The sequence below is a fragment of the Globicephala melas genome, chromosome 2 (assembly GCF_963455315.2).
Source record: "Globicephala melas chromosome 2, mGloMel1.2, whole genome shotgun sequence".
Taxonomy (NCBI): domain Eukaryota; kingdom Metazoa; phylum Chordata; class Mammalia; order Artiodactyla; family Delphinidae; genus Globicephala; species Globicephala melas.
The window spans coordinates 74,396,295-74,416,430 of record NC_083315.2 but is presented as its reverse complement, the minus strand read 5'-3'; the positions used below and the strand labels follow the sequence as shown (position 1 = coordinate 74,416,430).

Genomic DNA, 20,136 nt, shown 5'->3' with positions numbered 1-20,136 from the left:
ACGATTCTTGGATAAGAAGCAGCTCTTGAAGGATCCTTCAAAAATGCGTTCTGGGCCTTCTGTCAGCAGAATCCCCAAAGCCTTGGAAATCCGATGTCTCACCTGCATATCAGTGGGTCACCTCCTGATCGTCTCACCACGTCTTTAACCAAGGCAGAAATGCAGGTGTCAGTGTTTTGGTCTAACTTTTGTTTAGATAAGGATTTTCCTGGCCCTTTGAGTAACTGGAGTCTTTGTAGCTCTCTGAGCCATTGGGTCTAATCTATTTTTTTTCTTGTAAGTTAAAAAAACATTTTTCTTAAAATTTCAATTATAATTCAACTAGATATATCACCATTTATAAAAAGGTAAAGACTTCTTGGGCTTTCCTGGTGGCACACTGGTTGGGAGTCCGCCTGCCAATGCAGGGGACATGGGTGCAAGCCCTGGTCCAGGAAGATCCCACATGCCGCGGAGCAACCAAACCCGTGCGCCACAACTACTGAGCCCGTGCGCCTAGAGCCTACGCTCCGCAACGAGAAGCCACTGCAATGAAAAGCCCACGTACCGCAACAAAGAGTAGCCCCTGCTCTCCTCAACTACAGAAAGTCTGCATGCAGCAATGAAGGCCCAATGCAGCCAAAAAAAAAATATATAAAACACCAAAAAATCAAAAAGGTAAAGACTTCTAAAACTATGATGTCTATTGAAGGATTAGGAAAAACTTTTTATTATGAAAAATTTCAAATATCTAAAAAAGCAGAATGAACTTCCACATGTCAGGAGGTTTCAACAATGATCAAGCCACAGACAATCAAATCTATCCACAGTCTCGTTCCCCCCACTTCCACACACCAGCTAGGTTACTGTAGAGCAGAGTATAAATATTATTTTATCCTTAAATATTTCAGTCTGTATCTCTAAAAGATAAAGCTTCCTTAAATAAAAATAACCACAATACCATTATCACAGATAAAGAAATGAACAATAAATCCTTCATATCAAATAGTTAGTTATGTTCACAGTTCCCCAAATTGTCCCATAAGTTTTTTTGTATGGTTCGTTTGTTTGAATAGGGAGCTGTGAGCCAATTTGGCTTTCCCAGTAGTTGTAAGAGTTAGGGACGGGCTGAAAGATGAAGCTTGTAGGACACTTTGATAGTCTGAACTAGAAGAATCCATTAGGTGGTCATTCCAGCCAACAGTCAAGAAGTAAGCCTCCTAAAGTGTTCAAAACACGTTACAACTTTCTTCCCGAAGAGCTAGACAACTGTTAAAATTTTTCTCTATGCCAATACTGAAATACATTGAGAACACACACACACACACACACACACACACACGTTCTCCTGGTACCACAACCCATTTCTACTCTGGATTCCATTTCACTACTCAACCCATTTCACACTCCACAAGCCCATGTGGTTGCATTCCTAACTTGGTTTAGATGACTAGCCTAACCCAACGGCTGAAGGAAATGGGGGAACGGTATTAATCTTCGCAAGTTGGGGCTTAGTAACTATAACATGCAGATATAACAAGTTTAAATGACACAGGCTCTTTTTTTCCCCTAGATCCAGAACAAATTTCAGGCTAAGTACCTCATTTTATTACATCCTCTAACAAGGAAAGGCCACAAGGAAGCAAATGTCCAGGATACTAAAGAGAAATGCAGAAATACTAAAGAAATAATAGTATCTCTCTTTAGAAATACTAAAGAAGCAGAAAAAAAATCTGATTTTACTATGAGACACTGTATCCCCAGAGGCTAAGAGAGGAGGGAAAAAAAAAAAAAAAAGACAGAAGGAACAAACTTGAGTGTGAATATCCCATAAGCCTCAAAGACTTGATCAATAAGATATTAAGTGTCAAAGTGCTCGATACAAATGTAGGCCTATGATGATCAAGCACTCCTTGATGGTATGAAGGCTGCAGACAGACGTGGGCAATAATAATAGAAAGAACAACGATCATTCTCAGAGTCATCAGCACATGTGCCCCAAAGCTGTGACTCCTGGGCTTATAGCCACGGCTACGGCCAAGTGTGCACAGCACGTTTCAGCTCACCCAGCTTAGCCCAGGTATAGGTGGTCCCCATGCAAGAAAAAAAGAGAAGCTTCCAGTTGGGTTCCTTGGACCAGCAAAGGCAGCCTCAGGGCCCAGCTAGCCAGGAGACTGTGGCCAGCAGGTCGTGGCCCATGAGCTGAATCCTCAGAAGGACCCTCACCTGAGGGACACAGACAAGATTCTCAGAAAAACCCGACAGTGCCTAGGGCGTTTCCGCGAAATCCATGGCACTGAGACCCACCTGAGGTGGGGCTGCAAAAGGCTGCTGATGGACTCACCTGCTTAGTTCTACCACATCCTGAACTGAAGGGTTTTAAACTCTTAACCTCACTGCACTGCCTGGCTCTTTATCAGGAAAATTGGGAACAGATAGAATCAGAAACCACAGTGACACAGGCCAGAACGGACACAACTTAAAATCTGCTTTGGATTATCACACTGGGGCCAGGATTTCTAGCCTGGTAAATCAGATGCCTGAACACACAAAACCCCTGCTTTTTCCTAAGAGCAGCAGTTCTGTCTTCTGTGTGGAATAAGAGTTCCAAATTCCAGGAAGACATGTTCGCAAGTAACCAGAACACCTCTGCTTTGAATGCAATGGCAGCCCGGGGCTTGCCCTGAGAGAGGCAGTGGTATCCTCAGGAGGGCCAGGGACGTGACTCAAGGAGGAAGCTACTGGGCTCAAAGGGGCCTTTCTTCCTCTTTTCTTAGCCTTCTGTGGACGGAGAGGATTTCCTCTCATCAGAGGGAACTTAGTCTGGGAGTTAGCAGGGGACTTAGGGACGTCTCAGCATGCATAGAAGCCCCTCTGCCAAAAGAAAGCCACAGTGCTGACAGGAAGAGCAAGGGCCCCTACCTGTGACCCTGGAGTTAAAGGGAGCATTTGGCAATGACTCCAGGGCTATAGATTATGGAGACCAATTTGTACCCCCCACCCCGGGTATTAATAGGCATAAAGGGCTCCAAGGAGTCCAAAGAAACTTCCCACCTAGGACAGTCAGAGGTCACAGCAAACTAAAACGCAGTACTGATGACCTAATGTCCACCTGTGCTTGGGCCTCTCCTGGTGAAACGGGTTAGGTCTTCAACAGGGGCGAGGCGGGCTTGGGGGCGGGGCTCGGAACACTGGCCCTACTTCAATAACAGCAATTGTGCTGGTTGTTTCCCATACTACATTTATTTCTCAAATTTTATGGGAACAAAGGATCTGGGTATCCCTTGATCAGAGGAGCAGATCAGAAGGCAAATTTTCTCGTCACCTTGGGACTCCCTGAGAGCCATGAAGATGAGCTCTTCTTTGGGAAGAAGAGGAAACTGGGTTCGCTTCATCATGATTTTTACAACTGGGGAGCCCGACTGGGCCTTTCTCTAGGCTGTGTTTGGAACAGCGGTTGGTGATGTTGAGGAGAGACAGGGCTCCCCTGCCCCCAGCGCTGGCCACTCACCTGAGGGACACAGACAAGATCCTCTCCATCTCGATTCTCCGCTTCAGCACCTCCTTCACAAGGCCTTTGTCTGGACCCTGCTTGACCTTTTCTCGTCCAATTAAGTACAAGCATTTCGGAGTAAGAAGCAAGTCTCGCTTTACGCTCTGTAAGGAGAGGTGTTTGAAAAAGTGTCAGAGTGACAATAGTCCACACAAAGGGCATTTGTGACCAGGTGAAGGGACGCTGCTTTAGGTAGTGAACTTTCACTACCATCGGATGCCATTCCATTTATCATCTAAGTCCCTCGAGAGCAAGAGGGGACACTGTTCATGATTCTTAGGTTGACATATGTAAAACTGCTGATACCTGACTCTCTTTGACTTACAAAAATGACAGACCATCAGGTAACACCTAAGGTATCAGGGCTAACAAACACATAGGACCACCCTACCAATGATCTGCTACAGAATGTTTCTCTCTCAGGGATCCATGCATATATAAATTATGTGAGCCCATGGAATTTTTACTTTTTAAAATTGGTAAATTTTCATTTCAATGACAATCCTTAAAAATCTAATATAAACATACTGTATTATACTCAAACACTACTTAGAGACGTAAGCACTCATGTTTGCATTCACATCTGCCACCAGAGCAGCTGGTGCCATACTCGGGTTGTAAGGAATGATTGGGTTTTGGCAAAACAACATCATCCTTCTTGTGAAATTAATATTGTTATACATTTTTTTTCCTGACCAAAAAAACAAACAAGAACCAACACACATAAAAAGCTCTTAATGGGCCCCTAAGCTATTGTGGCTTCATATTTCACTATTAGGGTCAAGATTTTATCAGGCAAAAGAAAATGTCTATGGAAAGAGGTTAAAAAAAAAAAAAAAATCAGCTGGCCCCCAGTGGCTCTGTGAAAGCCCTGCATAGTCATTTGCTCAGGGAACGTGGGTAAGAACACTTCACTTTATATTCTGAATCTTTTGATCCAATGAGTCTACTCCTATCAATTTATTCTAAAAGCATCAGAAGACAAATGCACAAAGACATGTGAAAGGATGCTCACTGCATCCTTTTATTTACCATGGTTTAAAAAAAAAAAAGCCCACTGAGAACAGATTAATGAGAAACTGGTTAAAAATATAGTGAAGTGGGCTTCCCTGGTGGCGCAGTGGTTGAGAGTCCGCCTGCCGATGCAGGGGACATGGGTTCGTGCCCCGGTCCGGGAAGATCCCACATGCCGCGGAGCGGCTGGGCCCGTGAGCCACGGCTGCTGAGCCTGCGCGTCTGGAGCCTGTGCTCAGCAACGGCAGAGGCCACAACAGTGAGAGGCCCGCATACCGCAAAAAAACAACAACAACAAAAAATAGTGAAGCAACTGTTGAATGGGATACTATGCAGCTTAACAAAATAATTTATATTGACACGTCTATTAATACGGAAAGTTCTCCGTGGCATATTTTAAGAGCAAAACAACCTAGGACATAAACCAGCATGTAAGGTAGATCTCATTTTTGTAAAACTAAATATACAAATGTATGCCTGCAAAAAAAGTTCTAACGGATACACACAAAATGTTAACAGTGATTGTTTCTGGGTACAGGTGGCTACTCTTCTTTTGGCTTATCTGCATTTTCTAAATTTGTCTACGACGAGCATGTTCTGTTTTGGTAATCAGAAAAGCAAAATTACGAGTTATTTTTAAAACTAAGGAATCTGTTTGGTGACTCTCAGAGGTGGGCAGTCAGCGTGTACCTTGAACCTCCTGTCATACTTGGTCACCGTGTCTGCAAAATCAATCTTCTCTCTCTTGCCCACAAACTGCTGGAGTTCCGGGTGCTCTTCCATCCCTATGTAGTCCCCGATGAAGTTCCTGTTAATACTGTTTCTCCTCCTCTCCTTCTTGTTCAACAGGAGGTCAGAGGCTGCAATTCCCAAAAGGGCAGAGAAGGGGGAAGGATCAGTCCCCGAGAAGGAGGAAAATGCTCAGTGTGGAAAGACACAGAGAAACTCGAAATGAATGCAAGGTTTTAACACACGACATTACATGCAAAGTAAAATGAACTTGTAATTCGTCTAAGTTCAAAAGTATTCTTAGATTTGGTAAATTCATGAAACAAAATGACTACAGTACCCTCTTCTCTCATTTGGACATATTTCTTCCGGGCCACAAATTTCCTCCATGATTTCTGTATCACTCGAGCATACCCATCGTACTTTCGCTCTCTCATTTCTTCTAGAAGAAAGAGCTGTGAATATAGAGAAGACCGATGTGAGCCAATTCACAGGACCTGAACATCACTTTTTTGGGTATTTCAGGGACACTCCGTTTGGCCGAGGACATAATGGGGAACAACTTCTCAGACTCATAAACAAAGGTGAAAAAATGTGTTTACGATCGCTATAGCTTTTATATATACATAGTGTTTTAATATAATATATATTATAATACTATAATATATTCTCTTAACAAAAAACATAGTGGAAAATAGCTGGATCTGAGTGTATTCACTTGCACCTTAATGACGGTGTCTGCCCTGCCTTGTTCATAACCTCTGTGAGAATCAAATGAGTGATTCAGCACTTGTCTACTTATTTCCCACCTCGATCCAAAGAGGATATTAAGTGGCTTGATCAAATGAGCTCGTGGAGGCAGTTGTCTAGTGCTACCTATAGCCTCTTACTAGAATTTTCCAGCTTTCACAAGAGCAGAGGCTGTGCTGCAGTGGAAAGAGGGCTGCCCTCCTCTTGGGTCCACGGAAGTATAGACTTCCTGCCTCATAGAAATCTCCAAGGAGTCACTGGGGCAGGGATAATAACTAGTGACTGGAGCTGGACATAAGATGTGTTAGCTAGGACTCAGATTCACCAAGAGGGGCTGGAGACTGTTTCAGTTAAGGGCTCATATCAGACACTGGCAGGTGTTGAGACTCAGGCCACCTTGACGATGAATACTGATTTCTGCACCCCACTCAGCAAAGCTCTGGAATAATGAAGATGACAGCAAGCAGCTGTAATGAACCGAGTGCCCACTACAGGTCAGGAACCATTCTAGATGCTTTACACACATTCTTTCATTCAACCACTCAACAACTACATGAAACACATATTTGTGTTATCTCCATTTTACAGATGAGAACATTGGAACTAAGATTGGGTGGGGCTGGAAAGGGAACCAAGGTCTTTGGACGTACAAGTCTTTCTCTGTAAATCTGCATCTAATCAACTCGTAAAATGGAGGGAAACTCTCATTCACCTAGAAAGTGGTTTACATGACTCTCCAGGAACAAAAATAAAACGGACCAATAAAAACCCAAAGTAATGATGATGAATGTCATTGTTAAAATGTTCCAGAAATAAACAAGTGAACTTGGTTTGAAGGCAGCTGGGCTTGATTTGTTGTCTCTTGTTTGTCTGGGTCTGTACCCTGGAGCCACATCGATCTCCCCCTGACACTCAGCTTCTCCTTCTCACATCCCCAGCTGTGTCAAAACCACATCTCAAACTCCAAATACCAAGAGAGGGGCACTTCATTCCACAGCCATCAGTGCCATATACAATATGCACAAGGAACATAGTTCCAAAACAAAAGACTTTTAACAACTGGACAGAACGTTTAAAATCTGAGCCCCTCGGTCGGTCGCCTGGAAGATTATCTGTTGGTGTTTCTTATCTTGTGTGTTGGGTTGCTGGGTAAGTCTTGTTTTCTTCTTCTTTCCCAGAACTATTTTGGGAGTGTCATAGAAAATAAACTTGTGACTCAGAAAGGACGAAGACGCAACCAGTTCCCAGCTTCCTATAGACTAGTTCAAAGATTATCTGGTTTTTAGGTTCTTTCCGAAAGCCATACGGGTTAGAAATCAGGGAGGTTCAAGAAGAAAAAGAGAGAGAGGGAGAGACAGAGAGGAAAAAAAAAAGCAAAAATCATGGACACATGTAACAAATAAACTAAACCAAACCAAACCCTCTGGTGCCCGATGTCTAATGTGGGTTCTTAAAAGCAAATGGGTTACTTTGTAAATTCAGCACATTTACTATAAAAATCAAGGCGAGATCACAGGGCAGATTTTTTTTTTTTTTTTTTTTTTTTTTGCGGTACGTGGGCCTCTCACTGTTGCGGCCTCCCCCATCGCGGAGCACAGGCTCCGGACGCGCAGGCTCAGCGGCCATGGTTCACGGGCCCAGCCGCTCCGCGGCATGTGGGATCTTCCCGGACAGGGGAACGAACCCGTGCCCCCTGCATCGGCAGGCGGACTCTCAACCACTGCGCCACCAGGGAAGCCCCACAGGGTAGATTTTTAAAAACCATTTTTCTTTTTTTGGCCTCACCATGCGGCAGGCAGGATCTCAGTTCCCCAACTAGGGATCAAACCCGTGCCCCCTGCAGTGGAAGTGTGGAGTCTTCACCATTGGACCGCCAGGGAAGTCCCTAAAAACCAATTTTTGTAAAAGTATTTGCAATGTCAGGGCTAGATGTGGATGGATGAGTGATGGCGGTGGGGAGAGAGTAGCGATGATGGGATTTGTGTGCGTGTGTAAAAAGATGGGGGAGAGGACAGGCAAGCGATGGTAAAAAGCAATTGGGAGGAAGACACGGAGAAGAAAAACCAAAAATAAACCTTGATTTCTGAAGTAAAATCTCAAAGCTCAACTGAATCAGAAAAAAAAGTGTGAAAAATATTGAGGCTGTTTTTGTGAAAATTTAGCAAGTCAAAAAAGTAAAAGTGGGTATAAAACAACAGAAGATTTCTCCATTGTACCAGTAAATCACTCCATCCTGTTTTAGAAAGAACAGGAACTGTTCTGTGGGTTGCTTAATGGTGTATGACACAACATTTTCATTTTATAATTGGAAATGAAATTACTGTGAAGCTACAAATAACTCAGAGTGGAAAATGCTACCACAAACTTTTCATAAATGGGTTCTATCGATGTGTGCCACTTATTTATTTAACACCCTTTCCGGTTCATAAAGCCATTCAGTCACAACCATTAGCATTTTTGATCTAGGGCTGATCCTGTGAGGCAGGCAGAACATCAATCAGCCATGGGGCCCGCTGTAAAGGAGAAAACTCGCTGCGAGACCAGAATTTGCCTAGAGTCAAGTGTTTCCATTATGACCAACGCTGCAAGTTCTCATGGTATTTCCCCTTGATATGGTGACTAATTTCGCCAAATTCACCAAAGACTCCTGAAATGGAGTCTTGTGATTATTACAGGAACCTCAAGAAATGGTGATGCCCAGCCTCGGTTAGTTCCAGCAGTTTATCCAACTTAAAAAGGAGTATCTGGGCTTCCCTGGTGGCGCAGCGGTTGAGAGTCCGCCTGCCGATGCAGGGGACACAGGTTCGCGCCCCGGTCCGGGAGGATCCCACATGCCGCGGAGCGGCTGGGCCCATGAGCCATGGCCGCTGAGCCTGCGCGACCGGAGCCTGTGCTCCGCAACGGGAGAGGCCGCAGCAGTGAGAGGCCCGCGTACCGAAAAGCATCTTGATTAGTTGCTAATAAAACTCTTAAAAAAAAAAGGAGTATCTCTGGGACTTCCCTTGTGGTCCACTGGTGAGGACTCCATGCTTCCACTGCAGGGGGCACGGGTTTCACCCCTGGTCGGGGAACTAATAACCCGCATGCCACCCAATGCAGCCAAAAAAAAAAAAAGTGTCTTCATTCCACAGCCCCAGAGCTATGGGGCAGAAGAACTGAGGGGCTGGGTTGGGTTCCTGTTCAAACTGAGAACTTCCTGTTGCCGGACATTCATCAGGCTCAGAGTGACCACACCCTCATCAGGAAGATTAAGAAGTTCCACTAAATTAATCTGTGGAGGTCTGGTAAGTTTGCAAATTGTTAAACTTGTATGTTTGAATTCCTTACTGGTAAATATCCCTGTCCTTTAAGCCCAGAGATTTCTCCTTCTACCTATTGGTCCCCTGAAAGTCCTTTCCGGGCTTCCTCATGGTCTTCAAAATACAGTTCTGGGAATTGTCCCTCCCAGGCTCTTCCCCCTTTAAGGAGGAAGCCTGGGCCTGTGTGACACAACCTGCTTGGTGTCACCCAGGTGAGGACGCAGGTTCACCCAAGCCTCCTTTGTGGGCAAAGAAGTACCTATTAGCTTAGGCACTACTGGACACTAAAAAGAACTACTGGGCTCTTCCTATGAGCCGCTTTCCTCATGAGGCTCTGACTGCACAGAAGCACACAAAACACTCCCTGACCTTAAGGCGATGACGTCTAGAGTGGGAGAGAGACTTTAAGTAAGAAAAGAAAACAGCTTTGTATCCATGCTTAGGGCTCTGGGGTGTGGAGAATGGCCTATGCTTAGACTGGGAGCAGTGGAAAGCCTTCTCTGAAGAGCCCACATTTAAGGCATGAACAGCAGGATGAGGAAAAGAAGCCAGCCACGCCACGGGGAGGGGGCCGACAGGGGCTGCGGGGAGAGGGGTGGCCCTGAGGAAACTCACAGACTCGGGGGCTTTGACGAACACTTTGCTCTTCCCGAGCTGGAACTGGTCACTGTCCATGTTGACGGACTGCAGCAAGTGGAGGACACCTTGTTTCTCGTCCCCTCTCCACGAAGGCCAGGTGGCTTTGGTCAGAATGGCGTACCTGTAAGGACAATGAGGGAGAGGAAGATCAGGCTCAGTCTGGACCAGCCCGCAAAGGCACTCGGTGCTGCTAGGGTCCTGGCCATCCCCTCACCTCCCTTCCAGGGCTCAGGGATGGACCTCGACAACTGCAAAAATCCACCGGGTCCGGATTGCCCATTTCAGAGCTGCCTCCTAACTCCTTCCTTATCTGACCATTTCCACGCTAAGGCCCTGGAGAAAATCTGCTTTTCCTTTCTACCACTGTCTAAAAATAGCATTCCTGAAGGTCACCAATGACACTTTTCCAGCAAAATCAAACGGTCTTTTCTCGATACCAATTTCCCCTGATTTCTCAGGAGTACTTAACAGTCAATGTGAAGAGTTTTACAAAGGTCCCCGTAAGCAGCTGTTATGATTACGATGGATCAACTTTCATCTTTGGAGTTCTCCGCATCTCGAGTCAGGAGGCCCTGATGACCTGGTCCTTGGCTATTCTCCAATCTCGTCTCCCTACCGTCCTCTGGCTCACCACGTTCCTGGGAGGATGGCCTCTTCTTCATGCACATTCAACACTTTCCCTCCTCAGAGCCTTCACCCAGGCGGTTCCCTCTACCAGGTGTGCTGTTCTCCAAACTCCTCAGGTGGCCGGCTCCCACTCAGGGGGTGCTCCCCTTCAGTGACACTTCAAGAGAGGCCTTTGGGGTAGACCCAGGCGAAAACTGTCCCCCTGCTGTTCTCTCTCATAGAAAATAATATTTTTCCTTAAGAGCAGGTCTCATAATTCATAACGATAGTCATGTTTGCACCTATTTGGTTAATTCATGCCACCCCCATGGGGACAAGAGCTCCGTAAATGGGTGCTCACCCTGCACATCTGGCACCTTACACCATGCCAGGAACACGGCAGTAAGAACTAACATGAAGGGCTCCAATGCTATAGGGTGCGTTCTGCATCAGGTGCTCTTCTTGGGGCGTTAGATCCTTGATCTCATTTTATTCCTACAGCAACCTCATCCAGTTGGTCTTTCCATTTTGCAAAGCAGGAAACACAGGCAAATAGAGACCCACTCAAGGCTACTTAGCTAGTAGGTGTCACAGCTGGGATTTGAACCCCAAGCTGTTTCTTTCACGACGGCACTACATACAAGGCATGGATTGGTATACAGGGAAATATTCCCTTTAAAGATGATACAGTCTACTACCCATGTCTATGTTAGAAACATCATAATTATGTAAGAAGCTAATCTAATAGAGGAGACAGAAGGACATTACAAAATGTCAAATACAGAAGGTACCAAAGACTTGAGGTGGAAGGAAGGGAAAGAAGGATGGAGGGAGGGAGGGAGGAAGAAGGGGAAATCAGAGGAGAGTGTGGGTGAAAAATTGGAGGGCGTGGCCTATGGGCAGGCACATCTAGAACACAGGCAATGAATGGGCCCCAGGCCTCTGAAGAAGCCAGCATCCTCCTTTGTTCCCAGAAGCTACTAAGAGCTCCTAGACTGATTTATGGCATCCAAGGGAGAAGGGAGGCGTGACAAGAAGAGTGGCTCTGCCTTCAGGGTCCAGGGCTCCCTAAGAGGACAGAGTCAGTGCTCATCACACCCTTAGGTCTAGCTGGCTGGGACTAAGGTGATTCTAGGGACCCTCTCTGGTCCTCCGAAATATCCACATCTTGCCTGATAACACAAATTTCCTGGAGAGGCAAATCCTCTTATTCACTAATTAGCGATAAAAAGCTTAAAAATGAAAATGCCTGGCTGAAGCCACACATTAGAAGGAATACATTTCACATGTGGCATAATGAAGTCAGTTATACAAATTGAGTCACATAAAAATGACTGATAGCAGGGTTGCCATTGGGGGGGATGTGGTGAAGAGGTAGGAATGTACTGGCAATATAAATGGATGAGGGAGAAAGTTCATGCAGGGTATGGGTGAGAAAGAAAAGACCAGACTCCCAAGGTGACAAGTTTCTAAGAGTACGAGTTTGCCTGGCTTGATCTAATCAAATCAAAATTATAAACCAAAAGTATGCTTATTGTGCAACCTCAAATAGGTAGCTCTTTGCAATTCACATTTTCCCCCCTATTAAAATAATGCTGTATCCCTCAGTTGTTTTTTTGGGTTTTTTTCTTTTTTTAATAGTAAGGAACTTGTTTTGAAGAGACTTTTTCTTCTTCCTTTTCCTGACAAGGCCGCTGAGAATTTGGGTCTGGGTAAGACATGGGAATTGCCTGGCATTTCCAGAGCCCTTTGACAATGGACCACTTCTGGTGGTCCCCCTGGCTTTCAGGAAGCTTGATGGTATCCTCCTTACTTCCTTTTGTACTTCACTGGAGAGACCAGGGCATAATTCTAGTACAATGTTCTCCCACTATGTAAGTACACCCAGTTCACTCGTCTTTCTCCAGGATATACTGGTGGGAACGGGTTGCACGAGGCAATGGTGCACTGCCTAATAGGATGCCTGTGATAATTCTGGAGAGATGAGGATAATAGCTTATACTCCCTTCATCAAGTACTTTCAGTTTAAGACCAAAATTTCATCTCAAGACCTTTGCACTGGCTGTTCTCTCTGCCTAGAACTCCCTTTCCTGCCCCTAGCCTGGAAGGCTCCTTGTAAGCCTTCTTACAGATGATCAATACAATGGTTCCTTCTCAGACAAAACGCAGCCCAGCAGACCTCTAGCTGCCGGCACTTGGATTTAAGGATGTTTCTGACCCCCAAGGACACTAAAATCCTGGCAGCCAGCAGGACACTCGCTACACTCCATACCTGAGATAATAAAGGTATAAGATGTTTTAATTACTCACAGGGGATCACAGGATGAGACAGTGACTGGTAGATTCTGGACAAATCCTGTTACATCCCCAGACTCATACACCTTATGGAAAACAGCACTGTCTCTGGAAAAATATTCCTTGCCCATTGACAGATATATGGCCTTGTAGCCAGTTTTGAGTGGGAGGCTAAACGTGTACTTTTTATCGAAAAACAAATTTTCCTTCCAAACTTCATTTTTATTATCCTCCCACAGTACTCTCAAATCAAAAGAAATAAGACAACATCAAAAGAGCCTCCTTTTTATAAGACAGGGCTGCCTGTTTGTCTCTTCTGAAAGGAAAAGCCCACAGCAGGAGAGCTAAGACGGGAGGCATCCAAGGACAAAATCATTTCAGTGAAAGTCTCTCAACACAAAGGGCATAACAGATATGCAATAAGTGCTTACTCTGTGTAAGGCACAGAAGAAAGTACCACCCGTGGAGCCATGCAGCTAGCCTGGCACTTGAGAGAGGTCCATATATTATAACCAGGTCATTTCACAGCTCATTTAAGGAGCTGCAGCAAACAAGTAACACAGCCCGCTCAGGGCACCCTGACATTCCTGCCGGGAGAGGAAAGCGTGGACTTCCCGCTCCCCCCAGTGCAGTAGAGCTCACAGTAATGCTTAAGGAAGTCAGGTTTGTCGGTTTCTTTTTAAATAATATGGAAGGAAGGAGGTCTTTCAGAACTGGTTTCTCAAAAACAAACAAAACAAGGTCAGATCAAAAAAAAAATCTGATGAGTTTTCAATAGTAATGCCAATTAGAGAGAATCTGCAAATATCGCATAGTTTTTAAGTACAGAAAAAATACTGAAGGAGGATAAAACTATAAACATTTTGGACTTGTTGAGGGCAGGCCTTTCTAAATTAGGGCAAGATGGAGGAAATACTTTTCTTTCACTATTTTCTGAATTTAATTTTTTTTCCTCTTAATTAAAAAGGGGTATTTTCAAAGAAACGTAGTTTTACAAAAATTTTAATGATTATCTAAGCCATGGTTCTCAACTAGCTTTGCCCCCCCGGGGGACATTAGGCAATGTCTGGATACAGTTTTGGGTGTCACAACTCGGGGAAGATGGGGATGGGGGTGGGATAGGGGGTTGGCACTACTGGCATCTAGCAGGTAGAGGCCAAGGAGGTTGCTAAACATCCTGCAGGGTACAGGACGGCTGTCACGATGAGGACTCATCCGGCCCAAAATATCAATAGCTGAGGTTGAGAAATCCTGTTCTAAACTCGTGTCACCCATCTGCTTAAAGAAGAGCAGAGTCTTCGATAATTAACATTTCAGTTGTTTGTCGGCAAATGGATGCGAGCGTTCCAAATTTACTTTCTCACTTTCCTGAAGACATCTTTTCCTATTGCTCTGCTTACGCTCGAGGTGTAGTGGGCCCTTTAATTCAGAGAGCTGTGTCAGTGAATTTTATTCCTAGTCTAATCAGCCTCCAAAATTATCAGCAATCTTGAATGTGTGGGGACAGAATCAGTGAAGCTTTATTGTATGGAGGGACCCACGCTTTTGCTACGCCTCTTCTGACCTTCCACACGTGATGACCCACACTGATGAGCAGCAGGTCAGCCATCCCAATCGCATGGCGGAGAAACAACATCCCCAAAGGGAAAGCTACTTTATCAGAAGTACTGGATTTCAAAGACAGCAATTAAGCTCTTCTCCATCGTGCAGCCTCTTTGTTACATACAATTTGAATTAAATAAAAATTTCTTACATCCTGCTCCTGTACCATATACCAGGAAGACATAATTATTTTCTGATGAAAATACTAAATATGGCTTCCTTCTTTCATAAAGGAAATTAAATAGATGTAGAAAATCAGTGGAACTTCACTAATTTAGCGTCATTAGAGAAGTTCGAATCCTAATATTTTAAGGACATTACATTTTATCCTTTTTAAAAGCCATGCAAAATAAGAACAATTTAGTACAGATCCCGCCAAATGCACTTTAATGGAAATATAAAAATCAGTTTAACTTTGTATTTGGACTGTACAAAAAATCTGAGGTTAAATACTTTAAGCTTGTAAATATTTTCCTAAAATTGTCTTCATACTATTAATTTGCTCAGTCAACTTAAATCTCAGTCCGTCCCCATGTCACAATTACCATGAACTTCTGAACTGATCTGTCACTCTAAACAGACAGAATACTTGTGGCTACTGATTTACTTACAATAAATAATGCTAAAAAGAACTGTATTACAACTTAACACTAAAAAGACAAATAATTTAAAAATGACCAAAGGGGATGTAAAATGGTACAGCCACTCTGTAAAACAATCTAGCAGTCCGTCAAAAAGGTTAAGCATAGTTACCATTTAACCCAGCAATTCCATTTTCAGTTATGTCCCGAAGAGAAATAAAAACAAATGTCCACCTAAAAACATGTACGTGAACACTGGTAGCAGCATTATTCGTCATTCAAGACAGCCAAAAGGTGATGTCCATCAGCTGATGGATGAATTAAGAAGAATGTGGTATATTGGAACATTGGCGCAAGGGAAAATTATTTGGCAATGAGGAGGAATGAAGTGCAGGTACATGCTACAGGATGATCCTTGAAAACATTACGTGAAGTAAAAGCCAGAAACAAAAGACACATATTACATGATTCCATTTATAAGTCATGCTCAGAATAGGCAGAGAAGGAAGTGTCTGCTTAGGGCCAGGGGTGAGGGCCGAAGAGGGGGCTGATGACTCGGGAAGGGAGATTTTTCTTTTTGAAAATGTTCTGAAATTAATTGTGGTGATGGATACACAACCCTGTAAATATATGAAAAGCCAATGAATTGTATACTTTAAATGGGTGAATTGTATGACATGTGAATTACATCTCAATAAACTTGTTTAAAACAAAAAAAGAGTCCAGAGTCACCCGTTCATTACCTCTGTAGGAATTTCTGGAAGACGCGCCGATAGGCATAGCCAGCTCTCCTCACTCGAATGTTCTCTTTTAGGCCCAGATACTCTACTTGATGCTTTACCCTGTAAAGGAGAGAATGGAGCCAGGACATTACTGGATAATCTTTTCATTCTGTTCTCCCACCCACCGTTCCCCCCAAACTCCCAATTCCACACTGCAGGGAAGCATATTAAAAAAAGATTATAATTTATAGTGTTCAGAGTCTGAGCTGGCCCTCAGGGTATGTAATATTAATACATATCTGGTTAACTGAAAGGGTAGAAATCTGATTCAAGAAAATAATTTTCCTTTCTCCCATCCTGCAAATCCCAAACTCACCACCAGCCTTTTCTCTACTAAGGAAAATATACATGAGGTTGCCAGTTAGAGATATCTGCTCATTTTAAGTATTTTTCACAAATACTGGCTTCACCCCAAGCTTTGAGGCAGGGAATGCATCACCCATTGATTCCTTTCCCGTGAATCACATGGAAAACAATGTGCCTCATGTGAAAACCTTGTTTCATTCATTATAACTTCCATGACTAGGAAACCTTCTTATACAAATTTTTGTCAACAAAACAACTAGTTCAACATATTCTGTTATGTTTAAAATGTCATGCTTGGGACCCCCCTCATGGTGCAGTGGTTAAGAATCCGCCTGCCAGTGCAGGGGACACGGGTTCGAGCCCTGGTCCGGGAGGATCCCACATGCTGCGGAGCAACTAAGCCCGTGTGCCACAATTACTGAAGCCCTTGTGCCTAGAGACCGTGCTCCGCAACAAGAGAAGCCAACACAGTGAGAGGCCCACACACCGCAACGAAGAGTAGCTCCCACTCACTGCAACTAGAGAAAGCCTGTGCGCAGCAACGAAGACCCAACGCAGCCAAAAATAAACAAACAATAAATAAATGTCCTGCTTTTTGCATATTCTTGGAGTGCTGTCTACTCCTCAGTAAACATCAACCAGGCTGGCAATGCCCGCTGTTCCCCTGGGTATACCATCTCCTTCCCTCAGAAGGAGCCCTCTTTCAAGACTGTCCTCAGAAGGTCATGGCCTGAGAACTCTACTAGGACAGTTATTTAGAATCCAGGGCAGGCAACTTTGCCAAAGCCAAACAAAGACACATTTTCAACAGGAAAAGAAGAATAAACTACACGCCATAAACTTGTGGAATGAGTAACCCTGTCCACCAAGAACTTCAATTGACCCTGTGATCCCTGACAACGAAGCACACTGCCCTTTCATGGACCCCAACATTCCACACTCACGGATGAAGTGAGACCATCTGTCACACAGTAAACCTGAACCGAGATGAGGGGGCAGATCCCAGGAAGCCATCCTACTAGAAATACAAATCAACACTTGACCAAGGAATACCTTAGACTTTGTAAAACCAGTTTACATGAGTGTATATTAGGAAGTTCTTTACTGCAATTCAAATAAGGGGTGTAATTAAAAAAAAAAAAAAGGGAAAACACCCTGGGGGAAATTCTATGAACATTTACTGAATAAAATGTAGCACTTTCTTCATTTCTCCAGCTTCTGATACTCCAGTGAATCAGTTCGGATTTTATGAGAAGGTAGCATCAGGGCTGAGGAACTTCCAACCAGTAGCTACTGCAAGATTTCCACATTAGAGTGACAATCAACAGAGCTGGACACGTGGAGCATGGGAGAGTGTGCCAGGGAGGTTTTGCATTTGGAGGGCAAGCGAGATGTTTTCATTCACGATTATGTTTGCTGGGAAGGGAAGCTGGAGAGAGTTTGAAGTAGGGGGAAGGGAAGCGGGAAAAAGTTTGAAGTAGGGGGAAGGGTGGGCTAAAGCACCCCTTAGCAATACCTCTGCTTCCTAGACTCTCGTAATTTATTATTATTTTTTAAAATAAATTTATTTATTTATTTTTGGCTGCACTGGGTCTTCGTTGGTGCGTGCGGGCTTTCTCTAGTTGCAGCGAGCGGGGGCTACTCTTCATTGTGGTGCATGGGCTTCTCATTGCGGTGGCTTCTCTTGTTGTGGAGCATGGGCTCTAGGCGTGCAGGCTCAGTAGTTGTGGCGCACGGGCTTAGTTGCTCCGCGGCATGTGGGATCTTCCCGGACCAGGGCGCGAACCCGTGTCCCCTCCATTAGCAGGCGGATTCTTAACCACTGTGCCACCAGGGAAGCCCTCGTAATTTATTTCTGACGTTGCCTGTGACACCACCCTTCCACTCCGTGTGTAAAACGAAAAAGAGTCCAGAGTCACCATGCACGAGATGTGAGTGTGGCGTGTGAGGGGGTGAGTGTAGGAGTGACGTAGAGACAGCCGGAGGCAGGATGACAGACGGGGGGAACAGATGTGGGAGAGTTCATTCTGTCAGACTGAAGGAGTCCCACTCTGGATTGACCCTCTAATTTAAAGAGGAAGGAACTGAGGACTCAGGAGATTATGCGTTTCACTCAAACTAGTTAGTGATAGGCCAGCGTCAGGATACAGTTCTTCCAAATCCTAGTCTAGCCCTTTGCTCTAGATCAGCTGTTCTCCAACTATGGGGCCCAGACCATCATCACCAGCATCACTTGGAGGCCCAGAAACTGACTCAGGAACTCTGGGAATGGGACCCAGTGATAAGCCTTCCAGGGGATACTCTGACATTCAAGTTTGAGAACTAGTGTTGTAAGGTAAGAAGCCCCAGACATTTTCTATCTGTTATCCTCTTGATATCAAAAGAGAAAGTGAGTGACACAGTTCAAAAAAGCAGAAGGCAATTTAAGCACATCCAGGGGAATGACCACGAAGGGGAAGTGTCGGATTCCACATCCAGCTCCTTCAGAGGGAATGGCTGGAGGAGCTGAGCGATGAGCCTGCCGAAGAGAAGATCCCAGGGAAACATGGTGACTGCCTTGAACTAGGAGAAAAGCGGTCACACGGGAAAGTCCCAAGAATGATTCTTAGGGCCGATTAGAGATGACAGTAAAACCGATTTAGAGAAGGACTGGAGAGCTTGCTAATGGCAAGAGGCATCCCAGTGTGAACTGGTGACTTAGGAGTGGGCTTCTTATCAGAGCCTGAACATCATCAACGGATAATATTGTAAGAGGAATCTTAGACTCCCTTAAATTGAAACATTTGAGCAATTCAATAGACAAGATGCCTTAGAAACACACATCTACTGATGAGACTAGTCAGAATATTGTGGAATGACCAAATGGAAGGCTGCTGCATCCCAACAGCACCTTAACATGAGAACAAAAGACTCAGGCTGCACCATAAGGTGTGAAGATGCAAAGAAGGACGTGCAGACAGCAAACGCTTGAGCTTGGGCATTTTCCTTCCTGCTTGTCTTTTCCTCCCCGTAAAGGATCAAGCATTGTCTGCCTGCCGTGGGTTAGAAAGGATCTTGCTGGTAGAATGGGAAGTGGACACATCCATGTCTCTCAGAAGAGGTAATGGGCAGTTAGGAATTTTTCTTTAAAATAAATTTATTTATTTATCTAGTCATTTATTTTTGGATGTGTTGGGTCTTCATTGCTGCACGCGGGTTTTCTCTAGTTGCAGCGAGTGGGGGCTACTCTTTGTTGCGGTGCGCGGGCTTCTCTTGTTGCTGAGCACAGCTCTAGGCACACTGGCTTCAGTAGTTGTGGCACGTGGGCTCATTAGTTGTGTCTTGCGGGCTCTAGAGCACAGGCTCAGTAGTTGTGGTGCACGGGCTTAGCTGCTCCACAACTTCATGGACCAGGATCTTCATGGACCAGGGCTCGAACCCGTGTCACCTGCATTGGCAGGTGGATTCTTAACCACTGTGCCACCAGGGAAGCCCACAGGAGCTAGGAATTTTAATCTTGGTCTTCCCGTTGGAGTTTAACCCTGACTGAGTCACCTGATACCGAGAAGAGTCTATCTATCTTTTTTTCCAAGAGAGAAAAGAAAAAAGATCGTAATTCCAGTATGTTCGCATCCATGTCATCTGGTGACAGTGGCAGGACTTCTCTCTCTAGTCCAAGTCACCCACAGGGTCTCTCTCCAGCCCTGCTTCCCATATTCCTATGGACAGTAGGAATTTTCCCAGCTGGATACAAAAAGTATATTCTCCAGTCATCATCTTAACATTTTCCTCCTCAACAGCCCCACTGCATCCTGCAGAGGCCACAGTGCTAAATGCCAGGTATAGGAGGAACAGGGATTGCTCAGAAGTCAGGGAGGAGAGGGCTCACTGCATGCTTACATGCTGCACATCTCCCTTTGGCTGGTTCCCTCCTAGAGACTCACGCTGCTCATCAACACTGTCCTCGGGGGAGTACAGAGCCCATAGCCCCTCTGCCCAAACGAGCAACTAAATGACAGATT

General features: G+C 44.8%; 1 protein-coding gene across 1 annotated transcript in view; it reads right to left on the bottom strand.

The window, feature by feature from the left end:
- The window catches only part of MYO1E (myosin IE), a 204,753-nt gene that overhangs the window by 27,891 nt on the left and 156,726 nt on the right, over nt 1-20,136 (bottom strand). Inside the window, exons 18-22 of the mRNA XM_030878851.3 lie at nt 15,791-15,889; nt 9,940-10,084; nt 5,616-5,730; nt 5,237-5,406; nt 3,491-3,636 (exon numbers count right to left, since the gene is read on the bottom strand). Coding sequence (XP_030734711.1) covers nt 3,491-3,636; nt 5,237-5,406; nt 5,616-5,730; nt 9,940-10,084; nt 15,791-15,889 — 675 coding nt within the window. The remainder of the gene's footprint in view (nt 1-3,490; nt 3,637-5,236; nt 5,407-5,615; nt 5,731-9,939; nt 10,085-15,790; nt 15,890-20,136) is intronic.